The sequence below is a fragment of the Neodiprion virginianus genome, chromosome 4 (assembly GCF_021901495.1).
Source record: "Neodiprion virginianus isolate iyNeoVirg1 chromosome 4, iyNeoVirg1.1, whole genome shotgun sequence".
NCBI classification, from domain to species: Eukaryota; Metazoa; Arthropoda; class Insecta; order Hymenoptera; family Diprionidae; genus Neodiprion; species Neodiprion virginianus.
In genome coordinates this window covers 2,008,949-2,022,686 of record NC_060880.1, presented here as the reverse complement: position 1 = coordinate 2,022,686, position 13,738 = coordinate 2,008,949, and the positions used below count along the sequence as shown (strand labels likewise).

The 13,738-nt window shown below is 40.1% G+C and overlaps 3 protein-coding genes across 4 annotated transcripts; all 3 read left to right on the top strand.

Annotated features, from left to right (window-relative positions):
* The first annotated feature begins 88 nt into the window (after positions 1–88).
* On the top strand, positions 89–2,502 carry LOC124303226 (mediator of RNA polymerase II transcription subunit 19). Its single transcript, XM_046760195.1, has 4 exons — positions 89–711; positions 823–979; positions 1,062–1,161; positions 1,261–2,502. The coding sequence occupies exons 1-4, from the start codon at positions 525–527 to the stop codon at positions 1,540–1,542; spliced, it is 726 nt and encodes a 241-aa protein (XP_046616151.1). The 5' UTR covers positions 89–524; the 3' UTR covers positions 1,543–2,502.
* Positions 2,503–3,349: 847 nt separating this feature from the next.
* Positions 3,350–10,655, top strand: LOC124303224 (RNA-binding protein cabeza-like). Of its 2 annotated transcripts, none has more exons than XM_046760193.1 (8): positions 3,350–3,649; positions 4,463–4,843; positions 4,998–5,112; positions 6,861–6,889; positions 8,846–8,979; positions 9,103–9,464; positions 10,020–10,274; positions 10,411–10,655. In XM_046760193.1, exons 1-8 carry the CDS (start codon positions 3,637–3,639, stop codon positions 10,448–10,450), a joined length of 1,329 nt encoding a protein of 442 aa, XP_046616149.1. In that variant the 5' UTR covers positions 3,350–3,636; the 3' UTR covers positions 10,451–10,655. The 2 variants fall into 2 exon arrangements, with proteins under 2 accessions (XP_046616149.1, XP_046616147.1); XM_046760191.1 differs by having other exon boundaries at positions 3,351–3,649; positions 6,858–6,889.
* Positions 10,656–11,829: 1,174 nt separating this feature from the next.
* On the top strand, positions 11,830–13,213 carry LOC124302012 (uncharacterized). Its single transcript, XM_046757739.1, has 3 exons — positions 11,830–12,043; positions 12,150–12,316; positions 12,391–13,213. Exons 1-3 carry the CDS (start codon positions 11,830–11,832, stop codon positions 12,850–12,852), a joined length of 843 nt encoding a protein of 280 aa, XP_046613695.1. The 3' UTR covers positions 12,853–13,213.
* Positions 13,214–13,738: the final 525 nt, after the last annotated feature.

The following is a 13,738-nucleotide window of genomic DNA, read 5'->3' as shown; positions in this document are numbered from 1 at the left end:
CAAAAGTGAGCGTGTACGACTCCCGCTAGTTTCATGCAGGTGTGCACTTCTAGGTCACCTAAATATTCGAAGGCCAGGAATCGTTAATGTTTCCAAATCGCAGTTTCTTGTCTGCGTCGAGTGTGGTTGAGCTCGTTGAGTGAGTTTGTCGCGATTATGGGTGTTATGTATGTCAGTTTTCATCGCGTTATTTATTGTTTTTAAACAATGTGATAAGGTCGCCGAGACTCAGCGGGCGTCCAAGTTCTTCAGCGAGGCTCCGATCCTCGCGTTTTGTCTAGCGAGATTATTAAAATAGCCGACATATGCACTAGACTGTGTAAAGTGTCGTTGATTCTCTGTGTACAGTTGCATCACACGAGGATCATCGCTGCAGTGAAATAACGTCCGGGTGGAGCATCGGCGGAGCGCACAGTTCCCATCGGTCTTTACCCTACTGTTTATTTCGCTGCAGTGCTTGTGCCAAAATAGGAAGATAAAACATTGTTACTGTAGCGAAAGGGCGATGAAGTAAAGCCAGGAGGATGATGATGGGTGATCAGTTTCGTAGTAAAGTGGAACAATACTCACCAAAATCATCACCGAGGGGAGCCCGTTCCCCTGTAGTTTCACGTCAGGACTCGACTGGAACTCTCAAAACGACGATTTCCCTCGGCAAGAACCCCTCAATCGTCCACAGCGGGCCTTTCTACTTAATGAAGGAGCCCCCTGGTGAGATTATCACTTGTCAATTTAAAACCTCGAATAATGCATAACTAAATACACGTTGCCAGTTCTTAGTTCTTTCAAGCTTAATTCAAATGTCATATAAATATTTTCCAGGGCAAAGTGAACTCACGGGGGCTACAAATTTGATGGCCTATTATGGCCTCGAGCATTCCTATAGTAAATTCAGTGGTAAAAAGCTCAAGGAACAACTCTCATCATTTTTGCCAAATTTACCTGGTATCATCGACGCGCCTGGTCACCAAGACAATAGGTACGAACTTGAAACATTATTATTTTGTATTGTAACGCGTTTAAACTATTATTCTCATTAACATATTTCTTTTCTCTTTCAGTTCTCTAAGGTCTGTGATAGACAAGCCTCCAATCTGTGGAAAAGACCTTCTTCCACTCACCAGCGTGCAACTTGCTGGATTTAGACTACATCCCGGACCTGTGAGTTATTTCATTTCGTTATATTTACATGTTTCCGTTAAAGACACTCATTTTATTGTTGCCCCAAAACTGTCTGATATCCGTTTCCTAATGTTACAGCTCCCAGAGCAGTATCGTTACGTAAATCAGGCACCGCAGCGAAAGCACAAGAATAAGCACAAAAAGCATAAACATAAGCCTGGCGAAACTCTGAGCGGTCAAGAGGCTACTACCACTGATATAGGGGGACCTGATCCCCATGAAAAGAAGCATAAGAAACAAAGGAAGCATGACGAGGAGAAAGAGAGAAAGAAACGGAAGAAAGAGAAAAAACGAAAAAAACAAAAACACAGCCCTGAACATCCCGGAGGTCTCACACCCTCGCAGCATTCCAATACGTGATCTCCATTCTTTCCATTTTTATTCATCTAATCGATTATACATACCCGTGTGGTTCGTACACAAAGTGAAACGAGACGACGAGTTTAATTCATTTATTCAGAAATCATAGAACTGCCCATGTGCCTTGCTCAATTCAACGCAACGTAAGAAATTTAAGCTTTTTCTTAACTAAAGAATATCCCATGTTATTTTTAAACTGCAGCCAATACATGTTAGTGTATTGTCGTGCATGCATCAGTTACTGTATAGGCGAAATAAAACCTCATTGCAATTACACTAATTTTAGATAGGATGTTTATTGGTGAACTCGGCCTGTCTATCACTCTGTTTACTCACACCATTTTAGTCCTGTAATCGGCCAAAGTGTATCCAGGAATTCACGCAGTTCTGTGAAACCTAATTTCATCGTCTCAGTTTCGATAAAAGGCTGTGTGTCCAATAGTATAGTCTAATGTCTATATAGATTGTTTTGACTATTGAATACTAAACAAAAGAAAAACTCGGTTATGAAAAAAGATTGTTTGTATTCATGACAATTTGTCAATGCCACCAGTTGTTGGAATACCGATACTAGGAATTGAAAATCTATGTGAAACCGTTTCGAATATGTTGATTGACCACAAGAGGTACTTTGCTAATCATCGATATTTGAGCGAAGTTTCTTGTGCAAACAATTGTTACTTACTACTCTTATAATTTGATATTAAACAAGAGAAAAGTCAATCAGATGAATGATGTGTTCACAAAACAACTAGCTAATTATAAAAGAATGAATTGATTAAGAATATTTATGCCAAGTAGTAAAATAAACGCAAAATTTATTATTCACCAAATTTCAAACGGAAACCAATATTTCATTTAATGTATGGTATAACTAATTTGTAGATTGATCGAAACATGAATTATCCTATGATATTTGTACATATTACCTACAATATAACAAATCCTGTAACATTTAAACTGAATATTTGAATAATTTAACATCTAACAATAAGAAGCAATACCAAAAAATTTAAAGAAGCCTACTGAAAATGAGACTTTTCAAATTTATTTTATCAATATCGCAGGCAAGTATATCAAAATATGTCTGCACTCACTTGCAGTTAGTCAACGCTTGGAAAATCAACGGAATCCCAAGTGTGTGATCAAACTGGAGCAAAATCAATGAAAATCATTAAAAGCTCACCGTTTTAATCCGAAAACTTGAAAGAGAAATACCAAATGCGCAAGATTATCGTGCCGTTGATTATTTCATTTTTTGTACATTCGATCTATTTTTAATTTATTTAATACATTATTGCAACAATTGTATTTTATCATATGTGTTTTATCGTTCCGCGCGTATTTGGTATTGATACCTAATTATCTTTCAAATAAAGTAAGGATAGTTTTCGTACGAAAAGCGTTTTACCCCGAGAACCCTCTCCGCCTGATGCGAGGCTACATAGTCGAGAACTGGAGAGTTAGCGGAAAAGTGAGAGCGAACGGTATATGTGTCCTTCTCGCTCTACACTCGATTGGCCGATACGTTACCACTCAGCCAATCAAATGCAGAGTGAGAGAGACGGAGTAACCCTAATACATATAAGTCTCGCTCTCCCATCACTTTGGCTCCATTTTTCGCCCGTTCAATGGATGGGTAGAGCATGGAGACCAGAGTAGTAAGTATGGAGCGTGTACGTTTACGATACAATAAGTGTAACTGTGTGACTAACACATTCAATTTCATCAATCAACGCAGTATGAATCAGCGCCACGTCGATTATTTTATGTACCCTCATTTGCATCCAGAGTTTGACCATGTTTTGAACGCACCGCCATTAGAGAATGCGGTTCTTCCATAAGTACGCTTCATAGCTCTAAGTTGAGAATTACGAGTGACTGTGGTGGTAGACGTCGGCCATCGCCGCGGGTGTAACTCGCGTAACTCGTAGGTATAACTTCACGATATCGCCGGTAGTCCCCAAGTTGCCGAGCCGTTCCCGCCATTACGTGTTCTCACACCCAGACGTTGCGTGTACTTTTGCGTGTGCGGTGTGCCTTGAGCAATTATAGCGTCGCTATTCGCATTTGTGAAGGACGCCACCGGGCACGATGACCGATAATCGTAAGTATTATATATTAGTTGTATAGCCGAGCTTGTTTGTAGATAATATTATAGACCGTCCCTTACCGGATCGTCGTAATAATTGTGCATACGAGTTGGTAATGGATCAGCGTCTTGTCGGGCGTTTTTACTAACAGTCGTCCATGCTATTTTTCGTCGTCTTGACTTTGCCACGCCACTAATTTTATCGTATTAAACCTGATGATACCTAATTGTAGACGGTAATACTAAGTTTCTTTGCTTTCGCTCGATATCATGATTTTTCTTTCCTACCCAAGGCACGTAGTTAAGTCATAACATTAGATTTTCTTCCCGAAAATGTGATTTTGCTGCCTGATCAATAATCAACTACGAATCACGCGTTTCGTGCTTACGAGTTGCTGATTGTAACATGGAGTCTTATCATTCGTGATGTTGACATGATTTATCATAAATTTCATACTTTCCAAAAACACACCTTAGTGTGGCTTCAACTAAGTTGAAATGGGATCGCGTATCTCAGTTCATTAAGCTTCTCTTAATTTACGAAATTTTATTACTATCACTGTTTGTACAATACGTAAATATGTACTCCATGTTCAAGAATTTAACTGTCCTTCCATGCTACCATGGCCACCATTCAGATAAAACTCTGTTATTTCTCATAAGTCACGTAATGGATATTCAATGAATCGCATTAAATCTTACTTTTGTCAAACAAACAGTTGGATTGTATTTCATAAGTTCACTGCTTCGTCATTATGATTCTATGTGAGAATAAGAAGGGACTTGAAAATTTGTAGTTGAATTTCGATTTGTTATTATCTTTGGCAGAATACAGCGCCTACCAGCAGCAGGGTTATGGCCAGTATACCCAACCTCCACCTTCTGGAGGGCAAGATACATCATATCCTCCACCTTCAGGCGGCAGTACCAACTACAGCCAGTATAGTCAACCACCGCCGAGTAGCAACACTTATGGAAATTATAGCAACTATAACCAAACTAGCGGAACTGATTATACTCAAGCCCCGAGCCAAGGAGGCTACAGTCAAAACAGCTATGGGGGTGGAAATTCCGGATCTGGTGGTGGCAGTAATTATAGCTCTGGCTATAACCAGGGAGGAGGAGGTGGAGGAGGAGGAGGTACTGGAGTAAGCGGAGGAGGTAGCAGTGGTTACAATAGAGGTGGAAGTGGAGGCGGTTACGGAGGAGGTGAGAAACTGAATTTGACTTATAGAACCCAAAACCTCATCGATGATTTCGGTCCAAATAGACTTTGTTGGATACGAGTTGTGTTTATTATTAAATTCAGTCTCGTGTATGCAGCTTGGAATCTGAATATATTATTGTGAAAATTGATGTACAGGTCAAGGAGGAGGCAGTGGAGGTGGAAGTGGAGGTGGAGGTGGCGGAGGTAGATTTGGTGGAGATCGCGGTGGATATGGGGACCGCTCAAGCAGTGGTGGAGGGGGAGGATACAAGTAAGTTTCTGAATTAAAATTGTTCCGTTATCAAGGGAAGAAATATTTGAAAAGAGCTGATTGTAAGCCACCCTGAAAGTAATTTTACGCATATATCTACATATATATACGATATATACACACATTCATCAAAGGAAAATGAAAACAGAAGAAATTAAGAATATATGGAAAAAATAAAAAAAATTGTCGAAACTGTATGGTAAAGGTAATACAATTGAAAGGTTCTATTACACGACTATTAATAGTACTGTTAGCAGTATTACCATGTACAGTAACGTTGATTGTAACGAACAATGAATGCTTTATATCCATTGGTCTTATGCCCAATTGGGCGTTAATGTGTTTGAAGTGTGTCTACAGGTTTAACACACAGGTTTAACTGGTATAAAGGTAACTGCAGGTTGTATATGACAAATGACGAAATGAGGTCGATTATGTATGTTTCGTAAAAGTACCCCGGCATTCATGTTCACTATGTAAATGCCACTGTGTTTCTGCATCATCGTGAAACGGTTGTAAAGGTTTTTTTTTAAGAAATGTGAAAATATGCAGCAGGCGCGTGTCATTGACGTAAATGACACAATGCAGCTATTTAGAACTACCAAACTTGACCTGACACTTTTTTAAAGGGCATCTGTAAGAGATTACATCCACTATATGTATTATCAGGGTCTCTGGCAAACTCAATTTTTCAATTTTAACAACGAGTTACTGTGGCGTTTGGAAATGTGCATGTGATATTTTCTTCTTTTATAAAAACGTGACTGAACAAATCTAACGCTTTTTCTCCTAGTCTCGTGTACAATACATTAGCTTGCATTACACAAGTCTGTAATGAAGTATAATCCAACGAAAAACAATAACTAAACATTTGGTATGAAAAACTTTGAAATCTTGTTCGAAATTGTATTAGCCTGGGATGCCAGAGAGCCTTATCATATGTAGTAGATATTCGTGCAAAAGATATATATATTATTTTAAGCATACAACACACGAATTTTTATGTACCGTAAATTTCAATATACTTCAATCCATTTTGAATGGCTCGATAAGAGCTATTTCACTTCTTGTTTGGTGAATCTTTGCAGATGTATCTATTTTCAGCATAAATGATAATTTACTTTTGTGCATAATTGCATTCCCAATGTAATCTAGTAGTAGGTAACGAAAACAAAGATATTCGTTAATTTCAACACTACAAGAATTATCGTACCTGCCGATTTACAAAATAAATAGTGTCACGCAAGAAAGCAAGTTCAATCTTGTCCGTGTATTTGGGGCATGGTTAAAAAAAATGTGCTGATTAATTGTATACGATGCTTAGGGACAGATTGAGGTTTACTTCAAACTGACTATTTTTAACTAAAAAGCAATGTTTATTTTATGTAATCTCTTACTATGCTTAACTATATCAACGTATTGTGACATTCGATTTTTGAGTTCAAAAATAGTTGGTGTACCTTGAATTTATTCATCTTACATTGCTATTCATCACACGAAAGTATATGTTTACATATTTCCTAAAAAGTGACAAGAAAGAAACTGCCAAACCCAAACTGACCGACATGACTTGTTTGTGTATTGTGATAGTTGAAGAAATAATCTAGACTTCAAGGACATTTAGACAGTAGGTGCATCAAGAAGAAAGAGCAGTGGCGACCAGCATTTGAATCGCCATGCAACAATCGATCGATCAGTCTCTGTCCATGAGTCGACTCATTGGTATATCTGCTTCTGTGTTTTAGCAGTGGCGGTGGCCGTGGTGGTTATAACAAAGGTAAATGCACCAGGCTGCCTGTACTAGCCTGGTGCTATTCACGCATTCACTCTAATTACTTAAAACTTAAATACTTGGTTACTTTGTAAAATATGAAAGGGCTGCCATGCAACAGTTTCAGACTCCGGATACAATGATATGCGTACGTTTAATTATGGAGGGTATTTAGAGATATTAAGTAGCTGTGGATACGTTGAGAAACAAGGAAGTTCAAAACTATCAGTACTAATTTGTACTGTCTCTTTTTTTGTTTTCTATGTCATCGGAATCACCTTCAACTTATACCGATAATAATTATAATGTGCTGACATCTGTCGTGACAACCTATCCATATTGCAATGCGTTAAAGAATAATATGCGATGCAATTTCTCTCATCATTTGAGGTGTTCATAAATTATTATTGTGATCCGTTTATGGTTCGGTTGATTCAATGCGCTAAAATTTGAATCAATTATCAATTATCCATGTGCGTGTGGCTAGGGATGAATGAAAAATGAACCAGAACAGCCTCCAATTTGAGTTGCGAAGTGCTTTGTTATAAGCAGTTCTTTAAATCATAAGTATAACTGTGCTAAGTACTAATCAGCATACGTGTTCACTTTATCTTACTCCTTATTGAGTGAAACTTTAATTTTTTTTTTGTTTTTTGTTCCAATTCTTCCAAATAATGGTTTATTATAATTAATTTTAATCCAGAATATTTTCCTCATGGTAAATCAGACAATAATACAATGCAAAAGTCTGAACAACGAGCGTTTACTTGATAATTGTATGTCAACTGGTGAAGTCATTAGCCATAACAAACTAGCGATTGATAATATGACTATGATGCCTCGCTAAAATGAATTGATTGATTTATTCACCGAATTCAGGGATGTTAAAAGGGTTGAAATAATGTTGCAGCCCTTTTGTATGAAGATCTGCAACCTTGTGTTAATATTTGTACTTTATTGAGTATTGTCATTCATGCTAGATTATTGCGTGATTGTAAATGAAATTTTGACGTCGTATTTAGAGGCGTGAATTAAAAAAAATTTTGATATCAGCTTGTAAAGTGTGGTGAATTACGTTTGTCTTTAATATCTATGGTATAGGTGTTGGAAGCAAAGATTCTCAGGTCTTCATTTACAATGTGTAAGAAGCAGTTTGCGGTTAATAATGTATTGGTATTGAATTCATATATTACCAATGCAGTGTTCTTTGGAGTAATTTTAAATAATATACGTCATTTTAAAATACCTCGATGTATCAGGTGATGAACAAAATATGCTTGTGCATTTTATGAGATGCAAGATCTTCACCTGAATATAATTTAGAAATATACTTAAGGAGGTGGACATGATTTTTTCTATTTATCAATTGTAGGGTCAGTTCTTTGGATAAGATATTTAAAAACTGGCGCTAAATTACCAATTCGTAATGGGTTGTCGACCACTAATTAGATTAGCTAATAACTCAAATATGTATAAATTATATGGTATGCTCAAATTATTAGATGGGAACAAGTATCAACTGTTGAAACAACATGGATGTGTTAGGTAATAAGTAAGAGTAATGTGAGAATAGAAATGGAAAATATTGGGGTTTGACATTGTGTACAAATTGAGAAATAGCATTTTCAAATTTACAAGTGTATTTTCCCCCGTGACAACTGTTTGCTCTCGTAAGATCAATAGTACTACACAACAGTGCTACATGACAGATACTACTCATTATAAATAAATCAAAGCTGGTTTAGTTTTCTTCCTATTTTTTCATCGGGCAAACTGTTTTCAATGTCATATTAAGGCAATAGACAGTGAAGCAGCATTTTATTCGTACAAGTTTCATCCTAGGCTTGCAGTTTGAATTAGCTTACTAGAACTAGGGATTGGACTAGGGGTAGTTGATGCGTTGACAATTCAGTTAGGGTTTTTGGGTTTGAAGATCAGTGACTAATATTGGATGTGTTGCAGGGGGCTATGGTGATCGCGGCAGTGGCGGCGAAGGGATGGTTGTTCAAGAAGATACAATATTTGTTTCTGGGATGGATCCTACCGTGACGGAAGACGAAATATGCGAACACTTTGGTGCGATCGGAATTATCAAGGTACGTTTAGAATTCGCGCCTAATTTGATAATGTAGGTAATCTATTTTATCATTCGCTTAAAACATTAGATATATAATACCATTATTGATTAATCTTTGAATTTGTAATTGACCTTTTTGTAGAACGACAAACGAACTGGGAAGCCAAAGATATGGATGTATAAAGACAAAAATACAGGTAAACCAAAGGGTGAAGCAACGGTGACATACGATGATCAGAACGCGGCTCGCTCAGCAATAGATTGGTTTGATGGCAAAGAGTTCAAGGGTTTTACCATAAAGGTGCAAATCGCACAGCACAAAAGTAATTGGCAAGGTGGTCGTGGAGGAGGTGGCGGAGGTATGGGCGGCGGTGGAGGTCGAGGAGGAGGTCGAGGTCGTGGAGGTGGTTTTGGTAGCCGCGGAGGAGGAGGTGATAGGGACGACCATTCGCGTGGAGGTGGTGATGATCGACGTGATGGTGGCGGCCGGGGAGGAGATTGGAGGTATGCCAATTGTGAAAAAAAGAAAAATCAAAAAATGAATACAGGGAATTCCTGGGAATTACTTGCAGTTCTCGGAAATTTCGCAAAATATAGTGCTTGATGCGATTTCTATATTGTTCGACTATCACTAATAATTGAAACTAACCGTTGATTTTTTTATTGCTCGCTTGAATACTAAATTTCTTAAATTTTTGTCTTACTTGCCGCACTAGCTCTATTTTCAATATGTATTTGTAGAGATAATAATGATAGGATTAATAACAATGCGAATATGTTTGCTCAAGATCTAAACTTCGTATTTACCAGTGCTTATGGCCTTCTGTTTTTTCAATAGTGATGAACTATTCAATATCAACATCTTTAAGAATACATGTAATCAAAGTGTTGTGAAACGCGATGTACCGAGGCAAGAAGTCTTGAAGAAAAAACCAAATTGAGTGGTCACCCTGAACGATGAGCTATTTTTTTTATTCGTTGCAAAAACTGCAAACTTTTAGCTACAGTTTTGAAGCTGTTCGTCGATTTCATTCCCTACGTCGACTGTAACTTTCACAGGTGTCCCAATCCTGATTGCGGAAATACAAACTTCGCTTGGCGTGATCAGTGCAACTTGTGCAAAAGCTCAAAGCCTGAGGGCGCTGGTGGAGGCGGTCGCGGAGGTGGTGACCGTGGAGGTCGTGGCGGCGGTGGCTTTCGAGGAGGAGATAGAGGAGGCCGCGGCGGAGACAGGGGTGGTCGAGGTGGAGGTTTCCGGGGAGACAGAGGTGGTGGACGTGGAGGTCGAGGTGGACCAATGCGAGGTTCCGGCGGGTTAGTACGAACTAAATCTTCTAACTGCGATGCGATCTATTTTGACCGTAAAATTTCACGCTCTATTCAATATTGTCTAGTTAAATAATGAACGTTAATTTTCGATTAAAGCCAAATTTTTTTTGTGTTATTTCAGTCGTGGGGACAGAGATAGAGACCGTCAACGTCCGTATTAGATGTATGCATGAACAAAAGAAGAGCGTCTCAAACAAATGTGCATACATTCGACGCACTCGTGTGTGTATTTGACACAAGATAAAGATCGTGTATTTGACCTGTGCAACATGCATTTTATTTACTAACACTTTTGTACTCATGTTAAAAATGGTACCCGACGTGCAGTGAATTTTAATAAACCATAAGACTAGTTTGTAAATCTCAGACAAACTGTTTCATTCCGTGTTATATTGAAGCTTTTATGTGTAAAGACCATCAGAGATCGATGAAGCTTTATTTAGGTAGTGTATTGAAGAACTGTGGGATTTATTAGCGGACAAGGCGCACATTCGTGACGAATGTCTCGGTTGCGATAGATGAGCAACTAACGGAACATAACTCGAAAGAAACCAACGACTTGAGCTAAAATTTATTCATCTCAGAATGGGTTTTCCGCTCTATCCTTTGAACCGCTTTCCGCAACGACTGCAAATTATGCAGATTAATTTTGTGATAACACGCCCATATATGGTCTGAAGAAATTTATTTTATTCTTTTTCAAATTCACCTTACGCCAATCTGAGCAAAGGGCTGTAAATGCGATTTAAACACGTAAACAAGGCAATCTGGCGTTACATTTCCGTTCGTGAGATGAAAAATTGTATCTCCGGTTGCCTATCTGCAGGCGCCAAAGTGGCTTGTTTCCACGTTCAAGCTCGGTATAGTGAATTTTAGAACTACGGTATAAAGTATTGTTTAGCGTAGTTCTTCATGGACCTCGCGGAGGCTTTACCAAAAATACATCGTGATTTCTTCACTTCTTCGTACAGATTTTTTTGGCTCGAATGATGTTGAATTCGAGCCGCTGGCTCGGTTGGCTCGCACTCGTTGACATCATCTTCGCCTAAAAATACTGGGTTTACAGGCATGCTACATAAAGAACTATTATTTATGGTAGATTTATATTACAGCCACTACACAATCTCCACGATACTGTTACGTTGCAGAAAATGAGGTGCGAAGGACAAATCATCGCCAGTGTTAATTTCACAACTGTTTCACATTTCCACAGACGCCTTTTGAGATGAAAGGAAAAATTCTGTGCCCAGATGAACAGTTCTTTGTAACCTGAAGCAACACAGAGGTCAGGCTACGAATAGCAGCTGTACTTCGCTCATCAAAACCTGAGTATGTACTGAGCATGCTTCGAGTTGGAGTGATAAATTTACGGCGAGATCAGGAAACCATGGCTTTGTTTTTTTAACGTCGAAACAGGCAGACGCGATCACGTTTATCGCTGACATTTTGACGGGAGTATAAAAATGTGAGCGAACCCAAGGGGTGCTGATTCGGGATTGATAGAATCGCCCATCGCAGATCAAGATCAGTCGCGTCTCGAATGTCGGAGTTGAAGAAAACCCGCGATGCATCAACTTACCAAAAACTTCCGCCACCCAAGTCACTTCTGGGCGAAGAGGACGCCGAGGTTACATGGGAGATAATTTTAAAACGGTACCCCAACGCCGCTCCCCTTCTATGCGAAATGGAAAACGTTATAGAACGAGCTGAGGGTCTTCTGAACCAGCTAAGGTCGCCCTACACTCAGGCCCTGGGTAAATTTCCTTACAAAAACAAAAAAAAAGAGAAACAAATAGAGTCGGAGTAAGGATCAGTCATTAAGAAACGTGATCCAAAGCTAGCCGCTATATGTTCAATAAGACGATAATTGTCGTCGCCCCGTTTGCACAGAGAGATCGAGTTCTTTTCAAATCGCCGATTCTCAGGACGATCTGACGGCTGAATGCGACGTCGAGAAGTCTACCGAGGTCTCGATACTCTCGGAGCAATGTTATTACTCAGATTCCGCTGCAGCCGAGGATTCCGCAGTGAGTTGTAACTGATTAAACGATACCGCCTAACTCTTCTCCCCGATGCAGAGTCCTGCACGTGATATCCACAGATTCCCGAAATCATGTCCGAGGCGCAAGCCGGCGATTCGATCTCGCACCAGGGGCTGGAAAATTGTGCACAAACGGAGGAGGAACAACCCTCGATTCCGGGGGCCAGCTCGTCTTACATCTACGAGTCCAATTCGATGAACCCCGACCCGGACTGGGAGTCGAAGATCAGTTTGAAATCGTTTATATCGTCCGGGGCGAGCTTTACGCGGAGTCAAAAGTCTCGTCAAGGTATTCCAGAGTCCGTCTCACACCAGGCAATTCCAGTGTCTTCAAAGGTTCCACGAGTCGATCGGTCGTTAAATGGTTCGGCTGCAGAAGTGGAAAAAACATCGAGCCTTGAGGCTTGGGGAAAAGTTGTCGGAGAGACCACGACGATTAAAATAACGGGTAAAAGCTCCGGTCCGTCTGGTTTCAAGGAATGTTCACCACCAGTGGTTTCCGCTGCTAACGCAAAGGGTTAGTTTGTAATCCAGTTTTGAAAGATTCGACCGATCAATCGGTATCGAAGAAGCCAAGTGAACGAGAATCGACATACGTACTCGGGCTTGAATTTATTGGGGAAAAATTAATTCACGGTCGTTGAGACATGATTTACGGGTTCTTTGATTCGCCGTTTTAGAGGATACGGTAAGCGAGCACGCGCGGAGACTAAGCTCGCTCAAAAGTGGACCAATGCAGCAGATAACTAAGCTCAATCTCCTGGGAAAGAGGGATGAGCTGATGCAGAGATTCGCTGGAACAATCGCCACCGCTTCCAAGGTCGTCGATACGACGCGAATGGTGGAGGAGACACAGAGGCTGCGAGAAGCGGTTTCTCACATCGAAGGTAAAGGATGAGGTGGTAACGTGGCGGCCCATTTTAAGGGTCCAAAAGACGCGAACACCCTTGTAAAAAGACCCTTTCACACAGCCACCACAAAAGACCATAAGGAACAACGCGATCTCTCAGCCGATCGAACCGCTAGCGTCGATGATATAAAGGAGAAGGGAGAGATCGTAGGTGAACCCCTGCAAATGGAACACGAGAAAGTAGAAGGTGAAGTCCAGGTATGCACAGTGAAACCATCCGCCAAGATTATGCAGTAACTGCACCACTTTTCTCCGATCGTCTCGATCTTCAGGGCAACGGAGACGACGGCGTCGCGACGCCTCGTTCGCCGATCGATATCCTCGACGAGTACTCGAAGGTTTGCGGCCTTTCAGTCGAGTACAAAAACCTGAGTCCAAGCTACAGCTACAGCAAAAACGTCAAGGTGAAGTGCTGCTTCGCGGGATTTACATGTGAGTGAAAATCGAAACCTGTTTACCGCGTAACACGTACTCAGGTGTTCGCAATTTTGCGGGCCA

Excerpts from the sequence above, each read along its gene's own strand:
- LOC124303226 (XM_046760195.1), top strand. The coding sequence starts at position 525 with ATGATGATGGGTGATCAGTTTCGTAGTAAAGTGGAACAATACTCACCA. Across the intron at positions 712-822 it reads CTTAATGAAGGAGCCCCCTG|GGCAAAGTGAACTCACGGGG; the intron begins GTGAGATTATCA and ends AATATTTTCCAG. Across the intron at positions 980-1,061 it reads CCTGGTCACCAAGACAATAG|TTCTCTAAGGTCTGTGATAG; the intron begins GTACGAACTTGA and ends TTTCTCTTTCAG.
- LOC124303224 (XM_046760191.1), top strand. Across the intron at positions 8,980-9,102 it reads GTGCGATCGGAATTATCAAG|AACGACAAACGAACTGGGAA; the intron begins GTACGTTTAGAA and ends ACCTTTTTGTAG. Across the intron at positions 9,465-10,019 it reads GGCCGGGGAGGAGATTGGAG|GTGTCCCAATCCTGATTGCG; the intron begins GTATGCCAATTG and ends TAACTTTCACAG.
- LOC124302012 (XM_046757739.1), top strand. The coding sequence starts at position 11,830 with ATGTCGGAGTTGAAGAAAACCCGCGATGCATCAACTTACCAAAAACTT. Across the intron at positions 12,044-12,149 it reads GCCCTACACTCAGGCCCTGG|ACGATAATTGTCGTCGCCCC; the intron begins GTAAATTTCCTT and ends ATGTTCAATAAG. Across the intron at positions 12,317-12,390 it reads CTGCAGCCGAGGATTCCGCA|ATTCCCGAAATCATGTCCGA; the intron begins GTGAGTTGTAAC and ends TGATATCCACAG.